Raw genomic sequence first — 23161 nt, 5'->3', positions numbered from 1 at the left:
CAGATTGCCTTAACCAACTGTAACAACTGACTATTTCAGCTGGTAGTGTAAAGATAGTTTATTAATGTGTCTCTTCTCAGTGAAACTTCTTAAAAGAAGTGTCTAACAGTGTTCCACACAGCTGCACAACAATGCAGAGCATTTCATTACTTTAGTCTTTCAGCAGTATTTGTGTATGAGGACTTATTTGACCATGATCACCTCACCAAATTCCTTTTCAACCGATGCCCATCCATCCCATGTGCCATAGTGCATGATGTACCTGCAAGAATGACAGAAAGCCCAGATTACAAATAAATTCCCTTAACATACCATAATAGCAAACTATCAAATATAAACTAATTACTGCATAATGGGGAGGACAGCCCATGACCACTCTTTGCATTGCACTTATTTAACCTTCATGTGGTATTTTATAAGATTTATATTCATACATTCTTTAAGGTACGTTGTTTTCTTTTTATGTAAGTGCGCTGGATTCAGAAATGAATAACAAAATAACATTTCTTTTTGTAATTTTCAAATTTTGGGGGCATGGCAGATCTGCCACCTGCTGACCCATATCTGAATAGTTGCGTGTATGGGTGAATAATTAATGATACAGCATTTTAAAACAAGACATGATAAAGTCCTGTGGGGTGAATACACACATGAAAAATAAACATACAATAAAATAAGCAATGTACTTACTTAGACCCAGATTAGACCTAGATATGTCTGTTGGCCAAGTTGTCATCATATTATTATGAATTTCTGTTTAATGTACCACAATTAAAATAGCTTGGTTGCTGTCCACATTAGTTGCATTTGTGTTTGTATTGAGTAGAGGTACATGTTGCTCAGGTGAATTACATGAGGAAAGAAGTATGTGTTGAAGGGATGATGAAATCCATGAAGGTTGGGCCTAAATATCTATGTTTTTAAACCCACCCAACCTGAATCTCTCCACAGTGGCAAGTAGGGCTGAACGATATGGACAAAATTTCATATCTCGATATTCATGCCAGATATCTCGATATCGATATGATACGATATGACCACGGGTTCGGTAAAAACCAAGCATTTTTCAGAAAAATAAAGAGATTATTTTAAGCCATATACAAATGGTTGATAGAGAAATCTTTACCAAATGATCACAAACTCACTACAGAGACAAATATATTTGAAGTAACAACAGTAAAGGGAGGGAGAAGATCAAACGAACTATGTGCATTTTTACAAGATGAACAATGACATCCTAATCTGGAGAGAGAGTGAGAGTGAAGATCGAGACTCAGCAGCTTCAGGTTATCGCTGGTAAAGTACCAGTGGAATTTAGAAAGAATAATAAGTCAGAGAATTAACGGATCAAAACAGAGTAGATGGCAGCTATACGGTCTCAAATCCACAGAGCGAGAGGCCGCAGCGTCCGCTCCTGCTGCCCCCGCCAGCCCCCCCACATACACACCAGCCACCTGCAGCCGTGTGAGAGGACAGAGAGCCGGCGCTGCTGGAGGGGAGCCGCAGACTGTGATGACTCTCAGCAGCAGGAGAATTACAATATAATATATTTCTCGCCTTTCCCCTGATGATCTGAATAAGTCGCTAAATTTGTTGCTAGTCGCTTTTTAGAAATAATGTCGCTAAGAGGGTCTGAAAAGTCGCTAAACTAGCTAGAAAGTCGCCAAGTTGTGTGTGCGTCTCAGTCTCCGTCTCCCTCACTCCCGCCCTCGTATGTTTGTCATTGGTTGGCTTCAGCTGTCGATCCACAGCAAGCATGAAATAAGCTTTGTGGTTGGCTGGCCTTAGCGGTGCATTCAAGGGTAATCGTAAAAAGGATGTTTGTTGTGCCAGAGCTGTATGTGCAGGGCCAGCGGGGTAATCTATATCGTTTATATCGTTGCTTTTTCGATATGAATATCTTGAGTGTTCATATCTAGATATAGATACGATAACGGTATATCGTTCAGCCCTAGTGGCAAGCTAGAAAGCTAGCTGCTGATGGCTCTAAGTCAGAGCACTGGCAGCCAAGATAGGTCAAACGACTGCAACCCTGTTGCTAGACAGGAATTATCATTCAAAAGGTAGAGGAGACGAAATTTTCTAAACCACAAAATGAAACACAAGGAAAAGAGAGGTTGACACTGAAAGCACTACCGACCCACCACCACCCCAAAACAGTCAAACTAGGGGAAACACTGGTTTTAAAAATGTAAAACTGTGCATCACCATTTTGGTCATCCTTGGGTGAGCCAGGGTCTGGCTGATATCATCTTCAGTGGGTAGCGCAATCTTTTGGCCATCTCTTTTTTTTTGTTCCTGCTGAACATTTCTTTCTGTGAAATACACCAAAGTACAAAAAAAAAATCCTACATTAATATCATGTAGTGCACAGAAACCTTACTACTGAGACTACAGTCACTTCACCAAGAATACAATCTCTAAATGCCCTACAGGTCTTTATTTCAAGGTTGTTAATGGGCTTACTGAAATGATTTCTTACTATAAACGACTAGTACTGATAGATCATAGATCAATAATATGATGTTCTTTGGATCAACAAAAGTCACAGCTTTCTGTTCATACCTGTTTTTTGCAACACACAAACTATTTAAGGTACACAGTATGCAAAGATAATCAAATGCCTCATTTAAGAAATGGTGAAAAGAGCGATTGGACTGTGTTACCTCATCTATTCAGCTCAACCTCAGCAGACTGAAGAGACCACTCAACGACTTTTCCTTGGGTTCACAGCACAGCAGATTATTTAGCGGCGCAGCACATCTGTTGAATAATTAAAAAAACACAATGATGTTACTGGTGGTGATCTGCTGTCCAGCTCCTTGCCCTACACATTAAAAATTAATAAAATAAACAACTCTAACAGTCGCCATATTACATGATTTACATTTTACAACTCAAACAGTACTGCTCGAGGCTCAACGGTTGTCATGACTAATGGACTCAGCAAGCTAGCACAGTTTCACTCAAAGAAAGAAAAGACAGAAATAATAAACAATAAAACGGTGACACAGTGATAGTAAAAAAAATGTGACAGGACAACTCAAATAACATAACATGAACTTAAACTTATATAAAGGCAGTTTCATAGATGAATATCTGATTAAATCACGGAGCTGTCACAGCACATAACAACGCTGCGGTCGTCAATGGCAACACGGTGAAATTGATGATGTTGCTGTAATTAATTACAACAGATGAAAGGGGCCTTGCATGGATAAACACAAAAAATATGAACTCGTTCCACAATAATGAGAATGGAAAACAACAAAATACCTTGCTTGCAAAATAAAATAAATACTGAAGGAATAAAAAAAATACATTTTGACGAACTTGATTAATCTATAAGAACCCTGTTACAACTGCATGCAAAAGACATGATTTCTACCCCAAATTGCATGCATTAAACATGAAGTGGGCATATCTGCAAAGGGGAGACCTGGGGGTACCCGAAGCATATATTTTCATACAGTTATACTGAGGGACTCCTTTGAAAATGGCCATGTCAGTTTTTCCCCACAGCAAAATGTAACCTAATTTTAGAGCATTAGCCTATTTTACCCCCTTGCCCATACCCTAGGATGGCCTGCTTGGTACCAAAGTCACCTTAGGTCGCGTAGTTTAAAGTAAAACCAGAGTTTTAACTACAGCTTCAAACCACGTTAGCTGTAGGCAGAGTTAGCTGGTGTCCTCTGCTCATTTTAAAGGAGTCATCACCCGGAAATTGCAATTTCTCTCGTTAAATCATGCATATTGGTGTTGGACCTCTGTTGAAACTTGCCTGAAAAGCTGGTGTTTGAAAGTGGCTTATTTTTTTCGCTTTGGCTCTTTTTCCGAACAGGAATAGCGCACAGTAGTGCGCGTTCCTAAAGCACGAGATTTTGACTCTGCTCCTGTGGTGACGTTACCACAGGAGGCTACTTGCATATTAAGCATCGGCTCACAGCCATCCTCAGCCATAGTGAGCACGCCGAATCTGCTTATTTCTCTGTCATTTTCACGCCATACATCGTGACCGCCAGCATTGAAACTCAGGTCTTACATGTAAAACACGAGTGTGAAAAGTAAGAAGGAAAAAACAAAGAATTTACCATTCAGAGACGTCCTGCTGTAAACGTGTCTCTTCCACCGTCTCTGCCTCTTCACTCTCCCGTTCGGTTCCGACTCCGGCTCGTACATAAATGCCTGAATTCCGTAAGGTTCGTCATTTAGTGTGTGCGCCATGACAGCGGGCCGTTTATGTTTTGGAGCCCGTGTGTGCATGCAGGCTCGCCCCCCATTCCGGCTCTGTCCTTCCTGCGGCCAATCAACGCGCGCCTCATTACATATTAATACAATGCACATCCGGACCGGTCAAAACCTCGCGCATAATCTCGCGTGAGAAAGTCGCGGTATGAAAAAGGGTCAGAACAAGCTCTCTGTTTGATTTTTTTTTCTAATAAGTTTTAAGAATTGATCCAAAGCGATCCAAGAGGGACTGGATATGTAAAAAACCAGGTGATGACTCCTTTAAGAGGCTGTAGCTATAACATTAGCTTTAAAACAGAGCCCTCTGCACACCATCTAAACTAATCTATGTTACATATTTCGGCTGAGGTCGCTGAATTTCCAGCGGGTTTAATTCCCCCCTATAACCGGACTACTATAGCTAATGTTGCTAATGCTAACAAGTTCATTGTCATAAGATGTGCCGTGTTCCAATATCCATACTTTCCGTACTTACTATACTTAGTTTGAGTACGTAGGGTGTTCCGATATCTATCGCGGTGAAAAGAAGTGTACTTAAAGGACCCGGATGTTGCACTCATAACGGCAAAATCGTTGAGTGTGCAACGATGTACACTTTGCGCACTCAACGGCCGCCATCTTGTCTACGTAGCGGAAGAAGCGGAGTCAGGCGGAGGCGCTCCGCTCGGATTTTTTTTTTAAAATAGCTTCTGAGACAACAGCGCCTGCAGCGGAGCCATACTGCAGGATTGTAGGATTGTAATTGTTAAAAAGTAAAGCCGTAGATGTCTTATGTTCACCGTTCAAAGCGGGATGTTTTTGCCGCGGCGGCGGCTGTTGCGATCGTAATTTCCGGTAAGTGCACCACGGAGTATTAGATTTGGAACAATACTCACCTGCTGAAATCTGCGTACTTAGTAAGTGTGGATAGTGTACTACGTTTAAGTGTACTCATGGAAGTATGAATATCGGAACACAGCAATGGTTTGATGCTAACGTTAGCTAACGCGCTAACGTTATGATATGCAGACACGTTTTTGCCGAGGGAATCATAACCAGCATGAACACTTGCCCTCTAAATGTTCAATTCACTCAAATTACGTTAATAATGTAGCTTACCTTCTTTTTCCAGGTCCATATGTGTGTTTTGTTTTCGCTCCCAGCTGTCTTTCTGTACAGAGTCTTCAAAATCAACCAACCAATCACAATGCAGAGTGTATGATGGACAACGCTGCTGTCCAATGAGATAGTGTGCACATCATCCAGGGTTCACAGGTCACATCTTGTTGCCATGTCTGTTGTGATGAGCAACTATGTACATTGAGGAATAGTGTTTACAGCTGCCAATGTATGTAACACTGTTACTGTGATGATACATGACAGTTAAATATTTAATCTGTGTCTATAATAACCACATCCTGACATGTAAATGTGACATCTGTCTACCATACTGTCAATTTGGTTAACTTTAAAGATATAGGCTATATAATGTACAACTGGCTGAATAATATATGATTCAAATCCAAACATAATAAATAAATAAAACAAATAATAATGATAATAATAATAATAAAAAGTATATATGCTGCATATTTATAAAAGTAGCCTACTGCAACTTTATTTTTTATTTTTTTACCATGAAATGTTATGTTATGCAATATAATGTTTTATAATGTTCTGTCATAGAGTATATCTCTTCACTGCTAAAAGAAAAGACAACAGGCTCACTGCCAGTTGCAGTTTCTTATCTTGATTTGCAGACTTTGTTAATTGTTTGTCTCCATGATTGTTATTTTTAGTACTTAGATTATCAAAAAACACTGTGTATTTATAAAAACGACGGTGCTTTTTATTCCCACAGACGTCACATTTACATGTCAGGATCTGGTTATTATACACAGATTAAATATTTAACTGTCATGTATCATCACAGTAACAGTGTTATACACATTGGCAGCTGTAAACACTGAAAAACATTATAAAAATCCATTCTGGCTCCTATCTGTTTCCTGAATATATTAGTATGTGTGTGAATGTGTAAATGAGTTACATTAAATAATAGCACTTTGTAGAAGGTGGCTTTATAAAGTTCAATCCATTGACTTGTCATAGTTCACAGGGCTGAGCTGCCGCCTCCAATATGGCGGCAAAGTCGACGTATTGCAGCAGCCGGCCAGCCCGCTCAATGAGGCGTCTATGTATATATGTCTATGGTGATGAGTGTCAGAACGAAAAGTAAAAGTCATCAGGAGATGAAAATATACAAGGGTTTTATGTTGATATTATACTGTGTTGAGATAGTCTCTTTATTGTGCTCCAGCCACCAATAGTTTGATTTGACAGTATAAAATAGACCTAACACATGACATTTAAAGGGTTTGTTTTGTGGTCTATGAAACAAAGTTGCAATGATACAAAAATAGGCTATTGCAGACCTGAATAATGCACCCATAGAGTGGGAATCCACTGGTATGCATGTTAGGAAAATGGCTAACATTTTAAGTCTGGATGAAACTTCAGTGAGCACTTGCAGAGAGCTGTTTATTTGCTCTGAGGTGAGGTCAACCTGAGATACATGAATTGAGGAGACTGGGATGAGAGTAGATCGATTTCATAAAGAGACCTCTCTGATGTCTCTGCCTGAGATCAAACAGAGAAACAAGAGTTGAGACATTTTGAAACTTCATTGAGAGCTTGATGAGATCTCCTTTGAAACTTACAGGAGCCCAAGTTGAGATTTTGTGCACTTGTTTGATCAACCTGAGATACATGAGTTGAGGAGACTGGGATGAGAGTAGATAGATTTCATAAAGAGACCTCTCTGATGTCTCTGCTTGAGATCAAAAAGAGACACAAGAGTTGAGACAATCTGAGACTTCATTGGGAGCTTGATGAGATCTCCTTTGAAACTTACAGGGAGCCCAAGTTGAGATTTTGCGCACCTGTTTGATCAACCTGAGATACATGGATTGAGGAGACTGGGACGAGAATAGATCGATTTCATAAAGAGACCTTTCTGATGTCTCTGCCTTAGATCAAACAGAGACACAAGAGTTGACACAATCTGAGACTTCATCGAGAGCTTCATGAGATCTCCTTTGAAACTTGTTAGGAGCCCAAGTTGAGATTTTGTGCACCTGTTTCTCAGGAGAAACAACTGAGAAACAGGAGAAATCAGCCACAGCCTCACTTTGGTCTCACATAGATCTCATAGTTGTCTAGGAGAAATGAATGAGACAATACTGAGATCTCTTGTCCAATTTTTGTTTCCTCTGGGTTGTCTCATCATGTCTTCATAGCTTTCCTCTGTCAAAGTGCTCTTCGTTCTCTTCACCTCTGTCATGATGTCTGTAGAGGCTGCTGAGTACAGTTTTGTTGCCCACTCACCTTGCTCCAGCTCTTGTGCCCATTCTGTCCCCAAACTTGAAAACCTCCTCCCACCATTCCAAAGCTGCTGTGATCGCGGTGTAAACACTGACAATCCTCAGAGTCTGCTTGCAGAGCTAACTTAAGTAGTTAAGTAGTTACAGGCAGCATTCAGGTAACTCAGTGATAGTGGGTGCTATGTGTGATCTACTGTTGTAAAGCGTAACACACTATGATGCTACCCACTCTCTGAATTTACATAGTGCAGAAACAAGCAATTTATTTTATTTATTTATTTATTTATGTTGTTTGTTTCGGACATGTCAATTCATAAGCATCACATTTCATCATTGTTCAAATAATACAACACACATGGCCGAAAGGGAAAAGCGGGAGAAGCCAAAGCTTATCAAGTCCCGCCCCCATTACCCACAGTATAAAATCTTCATTCTGATCTTTTCTTGTCTTTTGCAAATTACTTTTTTCTTTTCTTCTCTTTTTTTTCTTTTGTTATGACCTTTGACAAAACATATTACAGCAGTAGCATACAGAGCTGAATTCAAGCTCTAGACAGTACATACAGATTACATGTGTGTCTGCACATGTGTCCATATTAGTCCATCATGAGTGAACAACAGTCTCATCTTATGGCCTCATCTTATAGTCAGGCTTGCCACAAAGTCAGAATATCCAATTGAGAGAGAGCAAAAGTCCAATGTATTTATTATTTGTTGAGATGGTGTTGGGATGGTGTAAGAGCCCTTTAATGCATTTTCATGTTATTCATCAGTCTCCTCTGCAGCTTTTATGGCTGCTAGCTTCGCCATGTCCTCCCGATTGGTGGCTACATCAGCTCGCATCTGTATCACGAAGTCGCGGATTTTTGAGATGTCAGAGCGTATCCCGACCACAGCACTCCGAGTATTGGCGTTGTCCGCCCTCGCACTGGTCTGCTCAGTAGCAATCTTTCTCATTTTCCAATATTGCATAAAGATTCCAAATCCCAAAGCGATCGTTCCAATTGTCATGAACGTGAACATGTACACGTCCTCGACATCTTCCACATCCAGTGCGGCAAGGCAGAGGACTCTCCAATTTTCCCAACCATCCTTAACGTAGCCGGACATAAAGGTCCCGTCCGGGCATGTCGGTTATATAATAAGGGGTTGTAGAGGGTGAGACATCAATTACACTATTCAAAGTCATGACACCATTAGAAATATTTTGAAGCTGTTAAAAAATAATGTTACATAATGGGGACTAATATTCTGTTGTGAGGAGGCTGTGAGAACTGACCATGTGACTGTTTTCAGCACTTTGTACTCGAGCAAGTACAAAACTTTGTTTGGCTCTTTGCTAAAACTTTTGCATTTTGAAACTGAATATTGAAATGGAGTCACATCATTCATATTTATGGCAAATTCTCTGATGGCAAAATATATCATGCTTTTAAAATGTGTTTATGATAACAATAAAGTGGCACCACCTTCACAAATCAATTGTTTAAAGTAGCTCTATGGTCTATGAAGGGGTTTCGAGGTGAAGCTGGTGATCCAGGGAAGGCAGGTTCTCCAGGAGCTCTGGTAGGCCAACACTTCTCCCTCTAATCACATTTTCAAACAACAATTTTTAACACACTGAATAGAGTCATTTGTGACTTCCACAGGGTCCTCTTGGAAGTCCAGGTCAAAATGGGGCCCCTGGACCAGCTGGGGAGAGGGTGAGCAGATCACACATTTTTATGTATGAACATTGAGTCATTTTCAGTGCACACATTTAATTATATGACATGTTGCTGGTTGTCTGTGAGGAATATTGATTTCTGGTATTGAGACCCAGTATGGGCTGTATTTTGAAAAGGATCAAATCAACACAATTTACATATAAATGATTTCTTTATTGTCTCTCTTTAGGGTTTCACGGGGAAAGTGGGGTTGATGGGCCCTCAGGGACCAGTGGGCATGTATGTAAGTAACTGTTACGAAGTGTTTGCATGACTGCCAAGCTCTCTAATTCAAAGTTGAGATGATACATTTTCCTCTTTGATTTGAAGTGCATTTTATTTCCAACCTCTCCTATGAAAAATGTTATTCTTTTGGAGATTTACTGAAGTAGTTTTTCTATACATCTCTTTAAGGTTCTAGTGTGTACAGTTAAGTGGCATCCAGATGCAATGTTGCTGATTGCAAAAAACTGAACACCCTGCACCTTACTCTCCCCTTTGGTGGCTGTTAAAAACAAGAAAAATGCCTTCTGTGTGGACTTAGCTGTAACTTCTACCAAAAAAATTACCAGGACATCACATTTTATGTTTTACTGAACATTACATAAAAAAAGGCCCGACAATGCACCATTTTTTACATCTCTATTGTGTTAGCAAAACAGTTCTCACTAGATTTACTTCCTGCATTTTTACAGCACTTCCATGTGGCACTTGTAACACACACTGGTAAACTCAAAACATTACTGCCATCCTGTGGCTGGTGTTAGTCACTGTTCTCAATATATAATTCCTCATATAACAAATGAAATTATACCACATTTACAGTATGTGACCTTTATAGCTGTATGATTATGTTCTATATGAATTACTGTATCAGTGAACTAAAGATACAACATCCTCCCTGTTATGACCCCCTCCAAATGAGGTCTAACACAAGACAAACAAACAAGTTGCAGTTTAAAGGAATGTACATTTATTAATTGAACAGCAAATAAACAAAGGGAAAACCCCCTAAACAAATAAACATAAGAAGGGAAGCCACCGAGACCAACCCACCACGGCCGTCAGAGCTGGGGGCTAACCCTCTACCCTACCCTAACACAAGGGAACAACTAAACCTAATTAAAACAAAGCCACGAAATGTAAACTGCTACAACCATCAGATAAACATAAAACCAGCCTCCAGGCTGACTGACTGCATCTCTGGTCAGCGTCAGGTAAAATCGAGTAATAACAAGAAAGAACCTAGTGCCCTACCCCCTCTTATTGGCCATTCCCAATCAGCCAAACTGCAATCACCTGGATAGGCAGGAGGCCACGCATCAGCCATAGTAACACATCCAGGCCAGCAGAGGGGGAGCGTGTAACACCCCACACTGAACAATGGTCCTGACAGAGACAGAGAGAAAAAAAACAGATTAACACAAATATACCATCATCTCAGGAGACATTGTTCAGTAAAGAGGCAAGCTACAAGTGTGACAACGCGTCAGCCAGAGTATTATCCCTACCACGGATAAGTACGACGACCACATGGAAAGCCTGAACACACAAACTCCAACTCATCAAGCACCTATTTTTGTTACGCATTCCATCCAGAAAAACGATGGGGTTATGATCCGTATAAACGATCACAGGAACACTAGAGGAGCCGATATAAACTTTGAAACGCTCAAATGCCATAACAAGAGCCAATGCTTTCTTTTCAATCATCGAATGCCATTTCTGGTGACAGTTGAACTTCTTTGAAAAGTAAGAAAATGGATGCTCAACCCCATCAAAGTCCTCTTGGAGGAGAACAGCACTCACACCAGTGTCACTTGAATTGACAGCTAACGAACTTAAACGGCAAGTCATAACGAGGTGCAGAAAGGACAGGTACAGTCGCTAAGAGGATCATTGTCAGCTCAAATGCTGACTGACAGGCATCTGTGACTTGGACCAGTGTAACAGACGGTGGTGCAACTTCAGCACCGGACAGCGCCCCAGAGGCCACAAAAGCCTCATTGGTCTCTGACCTGGATTTCAGATCAACCTGAGCCAAAGCATCTGGACACTGCCTCACAGAGACCAACTATACATCTGGTGTAACCTACATCTTGCCCCCAGCCAAACCATTCCCCATCACAAAGGCAACCCCCTTAACTGGGAACTTAGGGCAGACCCCACAGCAACTTAAAGTGAAACTCTCGCTAAAAAGCAACCAAGGCTTTATTTGTGATTGAATATGAGTCAAACCTTCGTATATAGCGACTCCAAACAAAAGATGAAGTCACTGAGAGGCTAAGTTAGGGAGCATTGCACTGATGACTCGCAAGACAAACGAGGAAGCCTTTTCCGTATTGGCGATTGCGTCGTATTTATTGTCCAAACAACATAGCACACAACATAGCACACAAGACAAGGCAAGGCACGGCAGATGTTCGTGATACTCAGTTTGTCGTTGGTTTGAGCGGTCAACAAAAAATACACTCTCCCTACTCACCCCCTCTCCATGCCGCCGCCGCAGACAACAGGTGAATATGTAGTCATTCATTCAATCACTCAATCACTACTCCCCGCCCACACCCACGTGACATGTGTAAAACGTGTCAAACTAACAGCTGATGTCAGCACAATCATAAACATCAACATCACCACATATAGCACCTACAACCCAGCCCCTAATTATTATCACTGTAATAATCACATCATAACAAATAAGAAACATGAAGCCATGAAATCCAAAATTGTCCATCAGTATAGTTCATCAGGATGTTCTTCTCCCAGGAATACAAGTCAAGTCTAGTCAAGAAGTTCAAACACGCATAGCTTCAAGGAATAATCTTGACCATGTCACACTGTCAAATGATAAAGTCAGTCAAACTGTCCAAGCAAGCTGTCCTTTCAAAACTCAAGAGTCACACTTCCGCTTCCTGCAGAAGACAGACTTTGGTTATGGGCCTTTCCAAGGAGCTAGCCTTGGTCTTGATCAGCAACCGTCGCACAAATCCTCTTCCATCTGGGAATGTTTGGATGACTTTTCCCATAATCCATGAGTTCCGCGGTGCCGTTTCATCCACAATAAGCACAATATCTCCGACCACAAAGTTGCGTTTGATGCCGGTCCACTTCTGACGTTCCTGCAACTGTGGTAGATATTCCTTGGTCCATCGCTTCCAAAACAGGTCAGACATGTACTGAACCTGCTTCCAGCGTCGACGAGCATAGATGTCATCTCTTTGAAACTCCCCTGGTGGCAGGGAAGGGGACGTTTTCAACAGCAAGAGATGATTGGGTGTTAAAGCTTCAAGGTCATTAGGATCGGTGGAGGCCTTGGTGATCGGACGACCATTAATGATGGCTTCTGCCTCACAGAGGACAGTATGAAGTCCCTCCTCATCAAGGGTTTGCACCTTAAAGATGGAATTCAAGACCTTTCGTACGGACCTGATCAACCTTTCCCAAGCACCGCCGTGGTGCGAACCAGCTGGAGGGTTGAAAATCCACTTTATCTCCTTCTGGAGAAGAACACCATTTATCTGTGTTTGATTCCAACCGCTGATGGCATCTCTCAGCTCACGTTCTCCTCCAACGAAGTTCGTTCCATTATCTAATCGTATTTCCCGAACTTGGCCACGCCTTGCCACGAATCTGCGCAGTGCATTGATAAAGGAATCCGTATCCAAAGAAGAAGCCACTTCGATGTGTATAGCTCGTATTGCCAGACAGGTGAATATCACTCCATATCTTTTTACTAGGCTCCTCCGACTCCTGACCTCGAAAGGTCCAAAGTAGTCCACTCCGACTCTGGTGAATGGAGCTTCGTCTGGACGGACCCTGTCAACAGGAAGATCTACCATCAGCTGGCACCCCGGAGCAGCTTGCAGCCTACGGCAGACGACACACTTTGACAAAATCCTCGTCGTGGCTGTGCCAACGCCTGGAATCCAGTACTTTTGATGCAATTTAGACAACATGTGGTTTCGTCCTACATGACCAACTTGTTGATGGATGTGCCTAAGGAGAATGTCTGAGATGTGGTGCTCTTTGGCCATTATAGCAGGGTGCTTCGCTTCTTCAGGTAGAGCTGCCCTACTTAATCGTCCACCAACCCTCAGAATACCATCCTCCAGCACAGGAGAGAGTTTGAGTTTTGGCTATTCCTTTTCACACTTCTGCCACCTTGTAGACTAGAGAGTTCGTCCGGATAACTCATCCTCTGGCAAAATCTGATGATTTCCTTTTCTGCTTTTAGCAACTCATCTACTGTGAGCAAACCTCTCAATGCCCGATCTTTGACATCTCCAACTTCACACTCTGAGAGAGGTCTTTGTTGTTCCCTTGAGTCAGACTGGTTGGGGGCTGTATCTGACCATTTCCTCCTCTGACTGAGATACCGCAGCAAGTTCTTTAGCCTGATAAACCAAGCCACAGCCCTCCTTAGATGGGTCCAAGAGGAAAAATGATGGGTCAGACGAGTGGTCGCATCCATGTCCTCTGAACTCTGTAATGCATTCACTGCAACGCTTACTTTGACTTCTGGATCACCTGGCAGAAGTTCGCCCAAACAATCTGGACTCGCAGGCCAATCCTGTTCAGGATGGAGAAGATAGGCAGGTCCTGACAACCAGATCTCCGTCCTCAGAAACACTTCAGTTTTCAGTCCTCTGGAGGCCATATCTGCAGGATTGGTTAGGTGGTTTACATACCGAACTGATAACAGAGAGAATCCCTCTTCTTGTCAGAGGCCTGTCCTGCACCATGATTTTGAACTTGAAGGCATCAGACCGAATGCACCATTGCACCCCAAGCACTCTCTCCACAGAGAGTGGGTCGTGTTCCAGATCTAAATCCTTTATGTCTTTTGCTCTTCGATCTTCTGGGATTGCTGCCATCACTGCACGCCTGTTGCTGATCCATTTTGTTAATTTAAAGCCTCCCTTTGAACAAATGGAAACCAGCTCATGGTAAAGCACCAATGCTTCTTCTTCACTGGCTGTCGATACCAGACAATCATCCACATAAAAGCAGTGCAGAAGCTTCTCAATGGTCTTTTGACAGAACTGTTCTTTATTGTCCTCCGCACATTTCCTCAGTGCAAAATTAGCGCAACTTGGTGAGGAAGTTGCCCCAAAAAGATGCACCAACATTCTGAAGTCGGCCAAGTCTTGGGTGAGATCGCCATTGGGCCACCAGAGAAACCTCAACAGGTCAGCGTCTTCTCTCGGGACCCTGACTTGGTGAAACATAGACTCTATATCTGCCATGATCACAACTGGTTCCTTCCTGAATCTGGCCAAGACACCAATCAGTGAGTTAACGAGATCTGGCCCTTGTAGTAGTTGTGCATTAAGAGATGTTGACTGGAAAGTGGCTGTGCAGTCAAAAACCACACGGATTCGTTTTTTATGAGGGTGGTAAACGCCATGGTGTGGGATATACCACAGTCTCCCATCACTACGTGCCAGCTCATCTGAAGGTACTTGCTCTGCGTATCCTTTGGTGACCATGTCATTCAAAAAATGTGTGTATTGCTCTTGAAATGTTGAGTCTCTTTTGAACCGCCGTCTTAGGTTTAGGGCACGCTGCTCTGCAACCTTCCTGTTGTTTGGCATGTTCACACAACTTTTCCTCAGAGGCAATGCAACTTGGTAATGGCCATCTACAAGCCTGGCTGAATCCTGGACCAGCTTCATGAACCTTTGGTCCCCCCATGACTGACCAGGTTGTTCATCATAACTGCATTCTGGGAAGTCAGTTTTAAATTGCTGCAGCCAAAGCTCCTCCAAGTTCAGGACTGAGATTCTGTTCATCCTCACAACATCCATCCCACCACCACTGTCTCCTCCCAGTGGTCCATTAACAATCCAACCCAGAATTGTCTGAATGGCGTAGGGTCCATCGTCCACACTACGGATGACTTGTAATGGTTCTAGCACCTTTGGTACATTTGTTCCGATCAGCAGCTCAACTTCTGAGTGAATCTGAGGTAAGTGAACATCTTTCAAATGAGGCCACTTCCGAAGATCCTTTTGACATGGGATATTGCCCTTGTGCACTGGCATGCACTCCTGGGTGTAAGCGTTGGACAAGTCACAGTACACCTCCCCGTCTAAGCCAGCCACCTCGAGTCCTGTGACCACATAGCTGTTCACGACCTACTCTTGACCCATTGTCCGCAAAAGGATTCGTGTCCTTTTCCCTGAGAGGTTGAGCTTGTTCATGAGGTTAACTGTGCAGAAAACAGCTGTGCTGCCCTGATCCAAAAAGGCATACGTAACCACCGTGTGATTACTTTTCTTTGATTTAATCTGTACTGGAACTATAGGAAGTTTACAATGATCACCAGCCCCAGTAAGCCCACTGGATACCATAGCGCAGCCCACTGCAGCACCTGGTTCTCCTTCTGTCACTGGCTCCTTTTCCTTGGAGTAGATGTGAAGCATTGTGGGGTGTTTCAAACTGCACACTTTACATGAGAGCCGCTTCCGACAATCCTTGCTGACGTGCCCTATACACAAACAACCAAAGCACACTCCCTTTTCCCTTAAAAAGGTGACCTTTTCAGTGTGAGCCCTTTTTTCCAATTGAGGGCAAAACTCCAAAGTGTGTCCACCCTCACAAAACAGACAGACTTTATTGACTGGTGAGATCATGTCTGGTTTCCTTGCCTTTGTTGTCATGTTATAGTTCTCTACAGTTGTCGCAGTTGTGGCAAAACTCCCTTTGGGTTTAGATCTGGGTTTCAAGTTGGTTCGATTTATACATCTGCCTAATGCTGGTGTTGCATCTTGAATGTCTCCGAACACTGGGTCTGTTAGGATCCTTACTTGCCTTTCAATGAAATGAACAATATCACTGAATGTAGTTCTTTGGTTACGCCGTTCTTGTATTTCGCAAGCAGTTGTCCTCCATTGATCCCTCAGCTTGTAAGGCAGCTTTTTTACAATCGTCAGCATATTAGCAAGCATATCCATTTCAAACATATACTGCACTTCATTCATTGCATTTGAACAGCCTCGGAGAAACAAGCTGTAATCCTGGAGCGCCTTGACATCCTCAGATTTAATTGGGGCCCATGAGAATGCCTTATCCATATAAGCAGCTGCAATCCTTTGTTCGTCTCCAAAATGTCTCTCTAGTTGGAGTTTAGCTTGAGCATAGCCCCCCTCCGGGTCCATATGCTGGCAGCTTCGCACGAGATCCCTTGGGCGACCTCTAGTGAACTGCTCAAGGAAGTACAGGCAATCACTATAACTGTCAGATTTGTTTTCCACACCATTTTTAAATGCTCTCATGAATGTGTGGTACTGCAGGGGGTCACCATCAAAAACCTGAATATCTCTTCTGGGCAAGGATGATCGTTGCTGCTGTTGTACCAGTAGTGTTGTTATTTCATTTTGCCTCTTCATGATGTCAAGAACATTGTTTTGGCCCCCATTGCCTGACGAACCTTCAGTGTTGAGAACAGTTCCATGTGAAATCTGATTATTATGAGAGCTGGACTGAGGAACGAGCTCAGATAGGCGGTGCTTTAAAGTAGGAGGCTGAAAGTGAGCAGCGTGGGTCGGCCTATCTGCTTTAGGCCTTGTGACCGGCGCACTGACTCTGAAGTTTGGTTGCTGTTTGGACATTTCCAGCCTCTGAGGATTGAAAGAAGCAGCATGGACATTTAACTTTGTTGTTCTGCCTTGTTCCCTTTTAAGATACATTGCATTGGACTGGTCTGTTCCAGTGCCTTTAGAACCACATGTGCTAGCAGCCCTCAACACATTCACTTTAGCCAAGTGTGTGGCGATTTCTTCGTCCAACTTGAGCTTTTCCTTCCGTTTCCATATTTGCTGCTCTTCCTCCTCCAGTGCATGTTTGTCCTGTAAAAGCCTTTGTCTTGCCATCAATGCAGCTAAATCAGCTTCGGCCTTAAAGGGAAGCGGGTCATGTTGCTTTGCCAGTACTGCAGCGGGCTCACGTTTCTGGGGATGGTGGGCTCACTCAGGTAACCATGCACCTAAAAGAAATATAGAGAATTGTATAGATATACATCTCTGGCAAATCATCAGGAAATTATTATTCAACATTTGTATTCATGACACCAAATGAAATAAAATTGTTGATTCAATTATCTTTTTTTCTTGTGGGGCGAAAACTCTGAAGTCCCAGTAGTATGTACACCTAGTCATTTCAATGTAGTAGCCAATTAATAAGATTGTTTCACCATCTATCCACTGGATGGAGCACCTACCCCATCACTGGACGGGACAAGCCTATCACTGAATTTTAGACAAGACAGACTATTGAGATGCACCATGTTAGCCGTGGCGTGCAACCAGCAATCCTACAAGTTCAATAATAACAATGGACCGCAGTTTTTCATGAGATTTGACTGTCAATAAATGATCTGATCACACAAAGAAATGTGAAATACTTAATTTGAATAAAAGACTAAAAGATTATCTGATTCAAATAGTATAATAACCTGGCCTACCTGCACACTCGTTGCAACTGTTGCCTGTTCATCCTTCTCCTTTTCCTCCAGAATTTCATCGAACATGTCCAATAATGAATGCCCTTCACTTGGCGTCCTCCTCTTTTCTTGTGGTTCACCTTCTTCAGCGTCTTCTGCGTCTGGTGTAGGCCCATCTGTGGCACTGGCGCTGGTCGTTGCTGACGCTGTCATCTTGTCCACTTCTTTCTCTAGCTTGTTTTTTGCCACTTGCTTGAGGTCTGCGTCAAAGTAGCGATCTTTGTATCTGGGGTCCAGGATTGTTGCCAAGTAGTACAGTTGCTCGGAGAAAGTGGTTTCGAATCTCTTGTTCACTGCTTCAAGCAGTGCAGACTTGGTTGGTTTGACCCCACTGTCGGTTTCGGCTGTCTTGTTCAGAAAACGCTTGAGTGCCACAACAGACGGCGTCACGTCAGCAGCTGTAGCTGTATGCGAGCTAATCTCTCTCGTCAACTCTTCAAAGGGTGCCAGGAGTGTGGTAATTTTCTCAATGAGACTCCACTGGTTTGCGTTGAGAGATACGGGCAGTCCATGGTAAGCCTTGTACATAACCAGTGCGCGCTTCTGTTCCAGGAGAGTTGTCATCATCAGGAATGTACTGTTCCAGCGCGTCGGGACGTCCTGTTGCAACATCTTGGTCTTCATTCCCATCTCTCTCTGGATGTCTCTCAGCCGAGAGGTACCAAGGGGGGAGCTTTTAAAATGTCCGACTATTTTTCTCGCTATAGCCAAAGAGTCAACGACACTTCGCTGGCTTAGTACTGCATCATGCACTGCCAACTGCCCCAGATGAGCCATACAGCCCAGGCTTCTAACACCACACTCCTCCATCGCCTTCACCATATTTCGTGCATTGTCTCGAAGCACGACATGCACATTTTCTTTACGGATTCTCCATTCTGTCAACATACCGTCAAACGCACTGGCTATGGCGGTACCTGGAATAAAATAATAAAAAAACGTTTGATCAAAGACACGTTAGCTAGCTGGCACATGATATACAACTACATTCTGCCTGAAACACAGTTATATTTAGCCTACCGCTAGAGATATGTAGTGCTAGGCGTTAGGCTATTGCAGCTGACATGCAAGCCAGCCATCATACACAACTTTAATTTAATTTGCATCTGTCAAAAAAATAGCCAGGCCTACCAGTATGCGAGCCAGCGAATTCTTGGGCATGTAACATGGCTCTCTTCATCTCGAAGTTTTCATCCATCCACTGAGCCGTGAGGCTCAACATGCTTGTTTGGTTGAGGTCGGAACTCCAGATATCCGTTGTAAAACTGATGTCACTGACATTGTTGTCGAGTAACTTGTGGACGTGAGTGGCTACGAAATCACGTAAGGCAGGTAGGGCGACATCCGCAAAGTAACGACGACTTGGCTTGTCATAGCGGGGCTCAGCGACCTCAAGCACCTCGCTGAATCCTCCGTCTTCCACTACTGAAAACGGTTGGTCATCAACAGCGATCATCTTGGTTATTGCCATGGTCAATGCCTTTTGCTTCGGGTGGTCCTTGTGGAATTTCTTGGTCTTTTCCAGCGCTTGTTCTATGGGGCTACCAACTGGTGCAGCTGCCGCAGCGTTAGCAGCAGCTTTCTTCCGCTGCTTGTTAGCATTAGCTAGTTTCTCATATTCTTTGTAGGCTTCGGGATGCTTGTTTTTTAAGTGGGTGATCAAATTGGTTGTATTGAACGATTTGACACGAATTCCCCCTCGCATCACCCGGCCCTCACAATCATTGCATACAGCATATCGAGGATCCTCTTCAGACACTTTGAAGAACGACCAGACAGACGACATCGCTGCTGCCTCACCAAAGGCAAAGTCAAACTTAGTTTTGGACTTTTTTTTGCCGCCTCCAGCACCTGCTTGAAAATGTATGCGCCCGTGCAAAAACAAACATCCCCGCCCCGACACTCTCAAATCTTCTTCTTCTTCTTCTTCTTCTTCTAGGATTTCGGCAGTGTAGACGCTGTTAAGCGTATTACTGCCCTCCACAGGTCAGATTTACATCTAAATTCTCACACACTCTCACATCTAAGCCTACACACACGTCAAATACACAGGAATGATTCACATCGGCCCTATTTTAACATCGGAACGATACCGATGTGTAAAAAAATTATCATATCTGCCGATATTATATCGGTGGCTGATATATTGTGCACCACTAAATTTGACCACATGCAAATTTGGTTCTAGCCGCAACCAGAGCCCCCATCAACTCAAGACATGACAAGTCTGGTCACAGTTTTTCCCTCAGTTGTCTGACCTTGATACACTATGGCACTGTAGGCTTTCTCACTTGCGTTGCTGAGCACATGAAGAACTTGGCCTCATCCATGTTGCAAATTGTCAGTTCGATACTACCTGTAAATGACTATCTAATGCAGCTAAATTAACTCCGTGCACCATTGCTGATACTTTTGAGGGAGATCGTCCAGCAGTTTCTCATCCCAGCTGATGACCCTATGCCAAATATCCTGAAGGAGACATTTCACTCTTATTGTGAATGGTTTCATATTTTAGCTGATGATCACAGGACACTGCTTTTGACACTGTTCTCCTTTGCCCTAAAAAAAGGTCCAATAGATGATGCAGTTGAAAACTGTAAAAAAAAAAAAAAAAACATTGTCTGTTGGACAGAAAAGAGCATCTGTAGAGTGGGGGAGGCAGGTGAAAGAGCAGGTGCCTTTGACACCGAGTCAACAGAACCTGTTTGAGCTTTCCATTTGCATACCACTACTAAGGCAGCTAGAAATAATGTAGACAAGAGGTTAATTCAAGATTTAAGATTCAAAGATTTCAAGTGTTTATTGTCATATGCACAGTAAGGAAACATGTTTCTCTGTGCAATGAAATTCTTCCTTTGCTGTCCACAGAATGTCAACAATGTAAAAAGAAATATATACAACAAAAAATACAAAATAAAGCAATTTTACAAGGCACATGTGATAAGTAAAGAAAAAAGCAACAACAATTAAAGCTGCAAGCAGCTGTCAGAGGGCACGCATGTAGATGTCTGCATGTGCACGCATTTACTGGTTTACTATGTGGCGCTAGAGATCACCCATCATTTATATGTCATGATGTAGTGTATGATGTGGAGAAAACAACCTGTAAATGTCATGTAAATCGGATATTTGTTTGCACTGCTAACTGCTGAGAGTAAGACTGTGCTTCAGTTGCCTTCTTTCAAAAATGTATGCATGTGTTCTGTGTGTGTGTGTGTGTGTGTGTGTGTGAGAGAGAGAGAGAGAGAGAGAGAGAGAGAGAGAGAGAGAGAGAGAGGGAGAGAGTGTGTGGCTCTTGGTTTTACTTCTGCTTTGTTTTGCTTGCATTTATTGTGTAAGGCACTTTGTGCTACATGTTATTTGTATGAAAGTGCTATATAAATGAAGTCAGATTGATTGATATGAGGCTGATTTCCTGTGTCCAGTGGGTGGATATGGATATGACACAGTATTGATGCATAGGCCAATTCAGGGCGAAACCCTCTACATGTGTGACCAATTTGGTGTAGATGGGAAAGTGTATGTTGAAGTTATAAGGACTTCCTGCTTTATGGCTAATCCGCAAAATCAACTGAACCGTCATGCCCACCAGGGATAACAGAGGCAAAAGATTTTGATAACTTTTTCATCTTCAAGGTCTGTGGATGATACTGACTGAATGTGTCTGTGGTGTTAAAGCTGCCTGAGCAGACAGGTTATTAGGAAGTTTAGCATTTATAATCTTTAATTATATGGATGCTGTTATAATGTTTTGTGATTGAGATCCTGACCAACCAAACATCCTGGAAAGTGACAGTTACATTTTTTGCTCTTAATTACATAGTTACATAATCGCCATCAGTAAACACAACACTGTCTGAATATGTCACTCACAGGGAGGGATTCTGTTCTCTGGGGGAAAGGGTTAGGAGGGGGAAGTCTTGATTGGGAGGGCTGATGGCTAGCTCAGTCCATAGAGACTTGGGCTTGGGGACTTGAAGGTCGGGCTTGGTGACTTGAAGGTTGCCGGTTCAAGTCCCATCCGGACCAAAAAAGGAATGATGTGGACTGGCAGTTGGAGAGTGCTGGTTCACATCCTGGGCATTGCCGAGGTGCCCTTGAGCAAGGCACTGACCCCTAACACTGCTCATTGGGTGCCATGGCATGTGTGGCTGCCCCTTCACTCATCTCCTCTACATTGCATGTGTGTGTTTGTGTGTGTGCACCGGTGTGTAATGTGAGTGAAAAAAAGAACTTCCCAATTTGGGATTAAAATAGTATATAAAATTAATTAAATAAGCTACTACGTTACTGTTATTTGGTCATGTCAGGTTGCTTTATGGGAATTTTAACCCTTCACTGCATCTAAGACTTTCACACAGAGAAAAATTGGTGCAAGATCCCCACTCTCAAAGGGCAGTGTGAATGGGGCTACTGACTAACTGGGATAGATGTGGGCTTATCATTCACACAAATTTCACAATCACACTGATCTTCCCATACAAGCGAATGGTTGGATCTCATCAAGCACACACTACTTTTGGGTAACTTGATCAGTCAGGTGGTTTGTACAACACAGTCATTCCGAGCAGCACACCCTTGTAGCATACATGCTGTAGACTAGTCACTGAATGTCACCACAAAATGTATTCTTTACATTCTTATTTCATACATATATTTTTACTCATACGCCCATTTTGTTGCAGTGGGGCCTACATACAATACTATTCTGTATCATACCATTATTTTACAGTATCTCATAAAGGATCATATTATTATCATAGCATATTATTTTACTCACTCATCTATAAGGATTATCTAGAACTCTTTCAGCCTCTTGAAATTTTCCCATCACAATGTGTATTTATAATAATCAGTTCTTTCAAATGCTTTACTTGTTCAGTTACAACAGCTTCTTGCTGTATAGTTAGGTATACTTAAGTTTCTCTTTTCTCTCTCTCTCTCTCTCTCTCTCTCTCTACAGTTTTCTCGTTTCAACACAAAAGTCCTCTACCACTAAGGAATTACATGGGAAAAAAGGCACCCCTCATGGGCCCTTACACACAAAAGTCCAATACCACAAAGTAAATACATGGAAAAATGGGTACTACCCCTCATGGGCCCTTACACATATGAGCTCACTACCACAAAGGAATTATGTGAGCAACCTCGGTTTCAAAATAGAGCAAATGATTCATAAGACCATACTCACTTATTACAACCCCTGGCAAAAATGATGGAATCACCAGTCTTGGAGGATGTTCATTCAGTTGTTTAATTTTGTAGAAAAAAAAGCAGATCACAGACATGACACAAAACTAAAGTCATTTCAAACGGCAACTTTCTGGCTTTAAGAAACA

General features: G+C 42.6%; 1 protein-coding gene and 1 long non-coding RNA gene across 2 annotated transcripts in view; one reads left to right on the top strand and one right to left on the bottom strand.

Moving 5' to 3' along the window:
* Window positions 1–23161, top strand: part of LOC115580941 (collagen alpha-1(I) chain) — a 137396-nt gene that overhangs the window by 75304 nt on the left and 38931 nt on the right. The window contains exons 33-35 of the mRNA XM_030415680.1: window positions 9123–9176; window positions 9260–9313; window positions 9507–9560. Of these exons, the coding sequence (XP_030271540.1) occupies window positions 9123–9176; window positions 9260–9313; window positions 9507–9560 (162 nt within the window). The remainder of the gene's footprint in view (window positions 1–9122; window positions 9177–9259; window positions 9314–9506; window positions 9561–23161) is intronic.
* LOC115580942 (uncharacterized) lies at window positions 218–5401 on the bottom strand. Its single transcript, XR_003983964.1, has 3 exons — window positions 5347–5401; window positions 2667–2763; window positions 218–262 (listed from the first exon to the last, which is right to left on the bottom strand). It is a non-coding gene; the product is annotated as an uncharacterized LOC115580942 (long non-coding RNA).

This window comes from Sparus aurata, chromosome 5 (assembly GCF_900880675.1).
Source record: "Sparus aurata chromosome 5, fSpaAur1.1, whole genome shotgun sequence".
NCBI classification, from domain to species: domain Eukaryota; kingdom Metazoa; phylum Chordata; class Actinopteri; order Spariformes; family Sparidae; genus Sparus; species Sparus aurata.
This window is presented reverse-complemented; position numbering and strand designations above follow the sequence as displayed.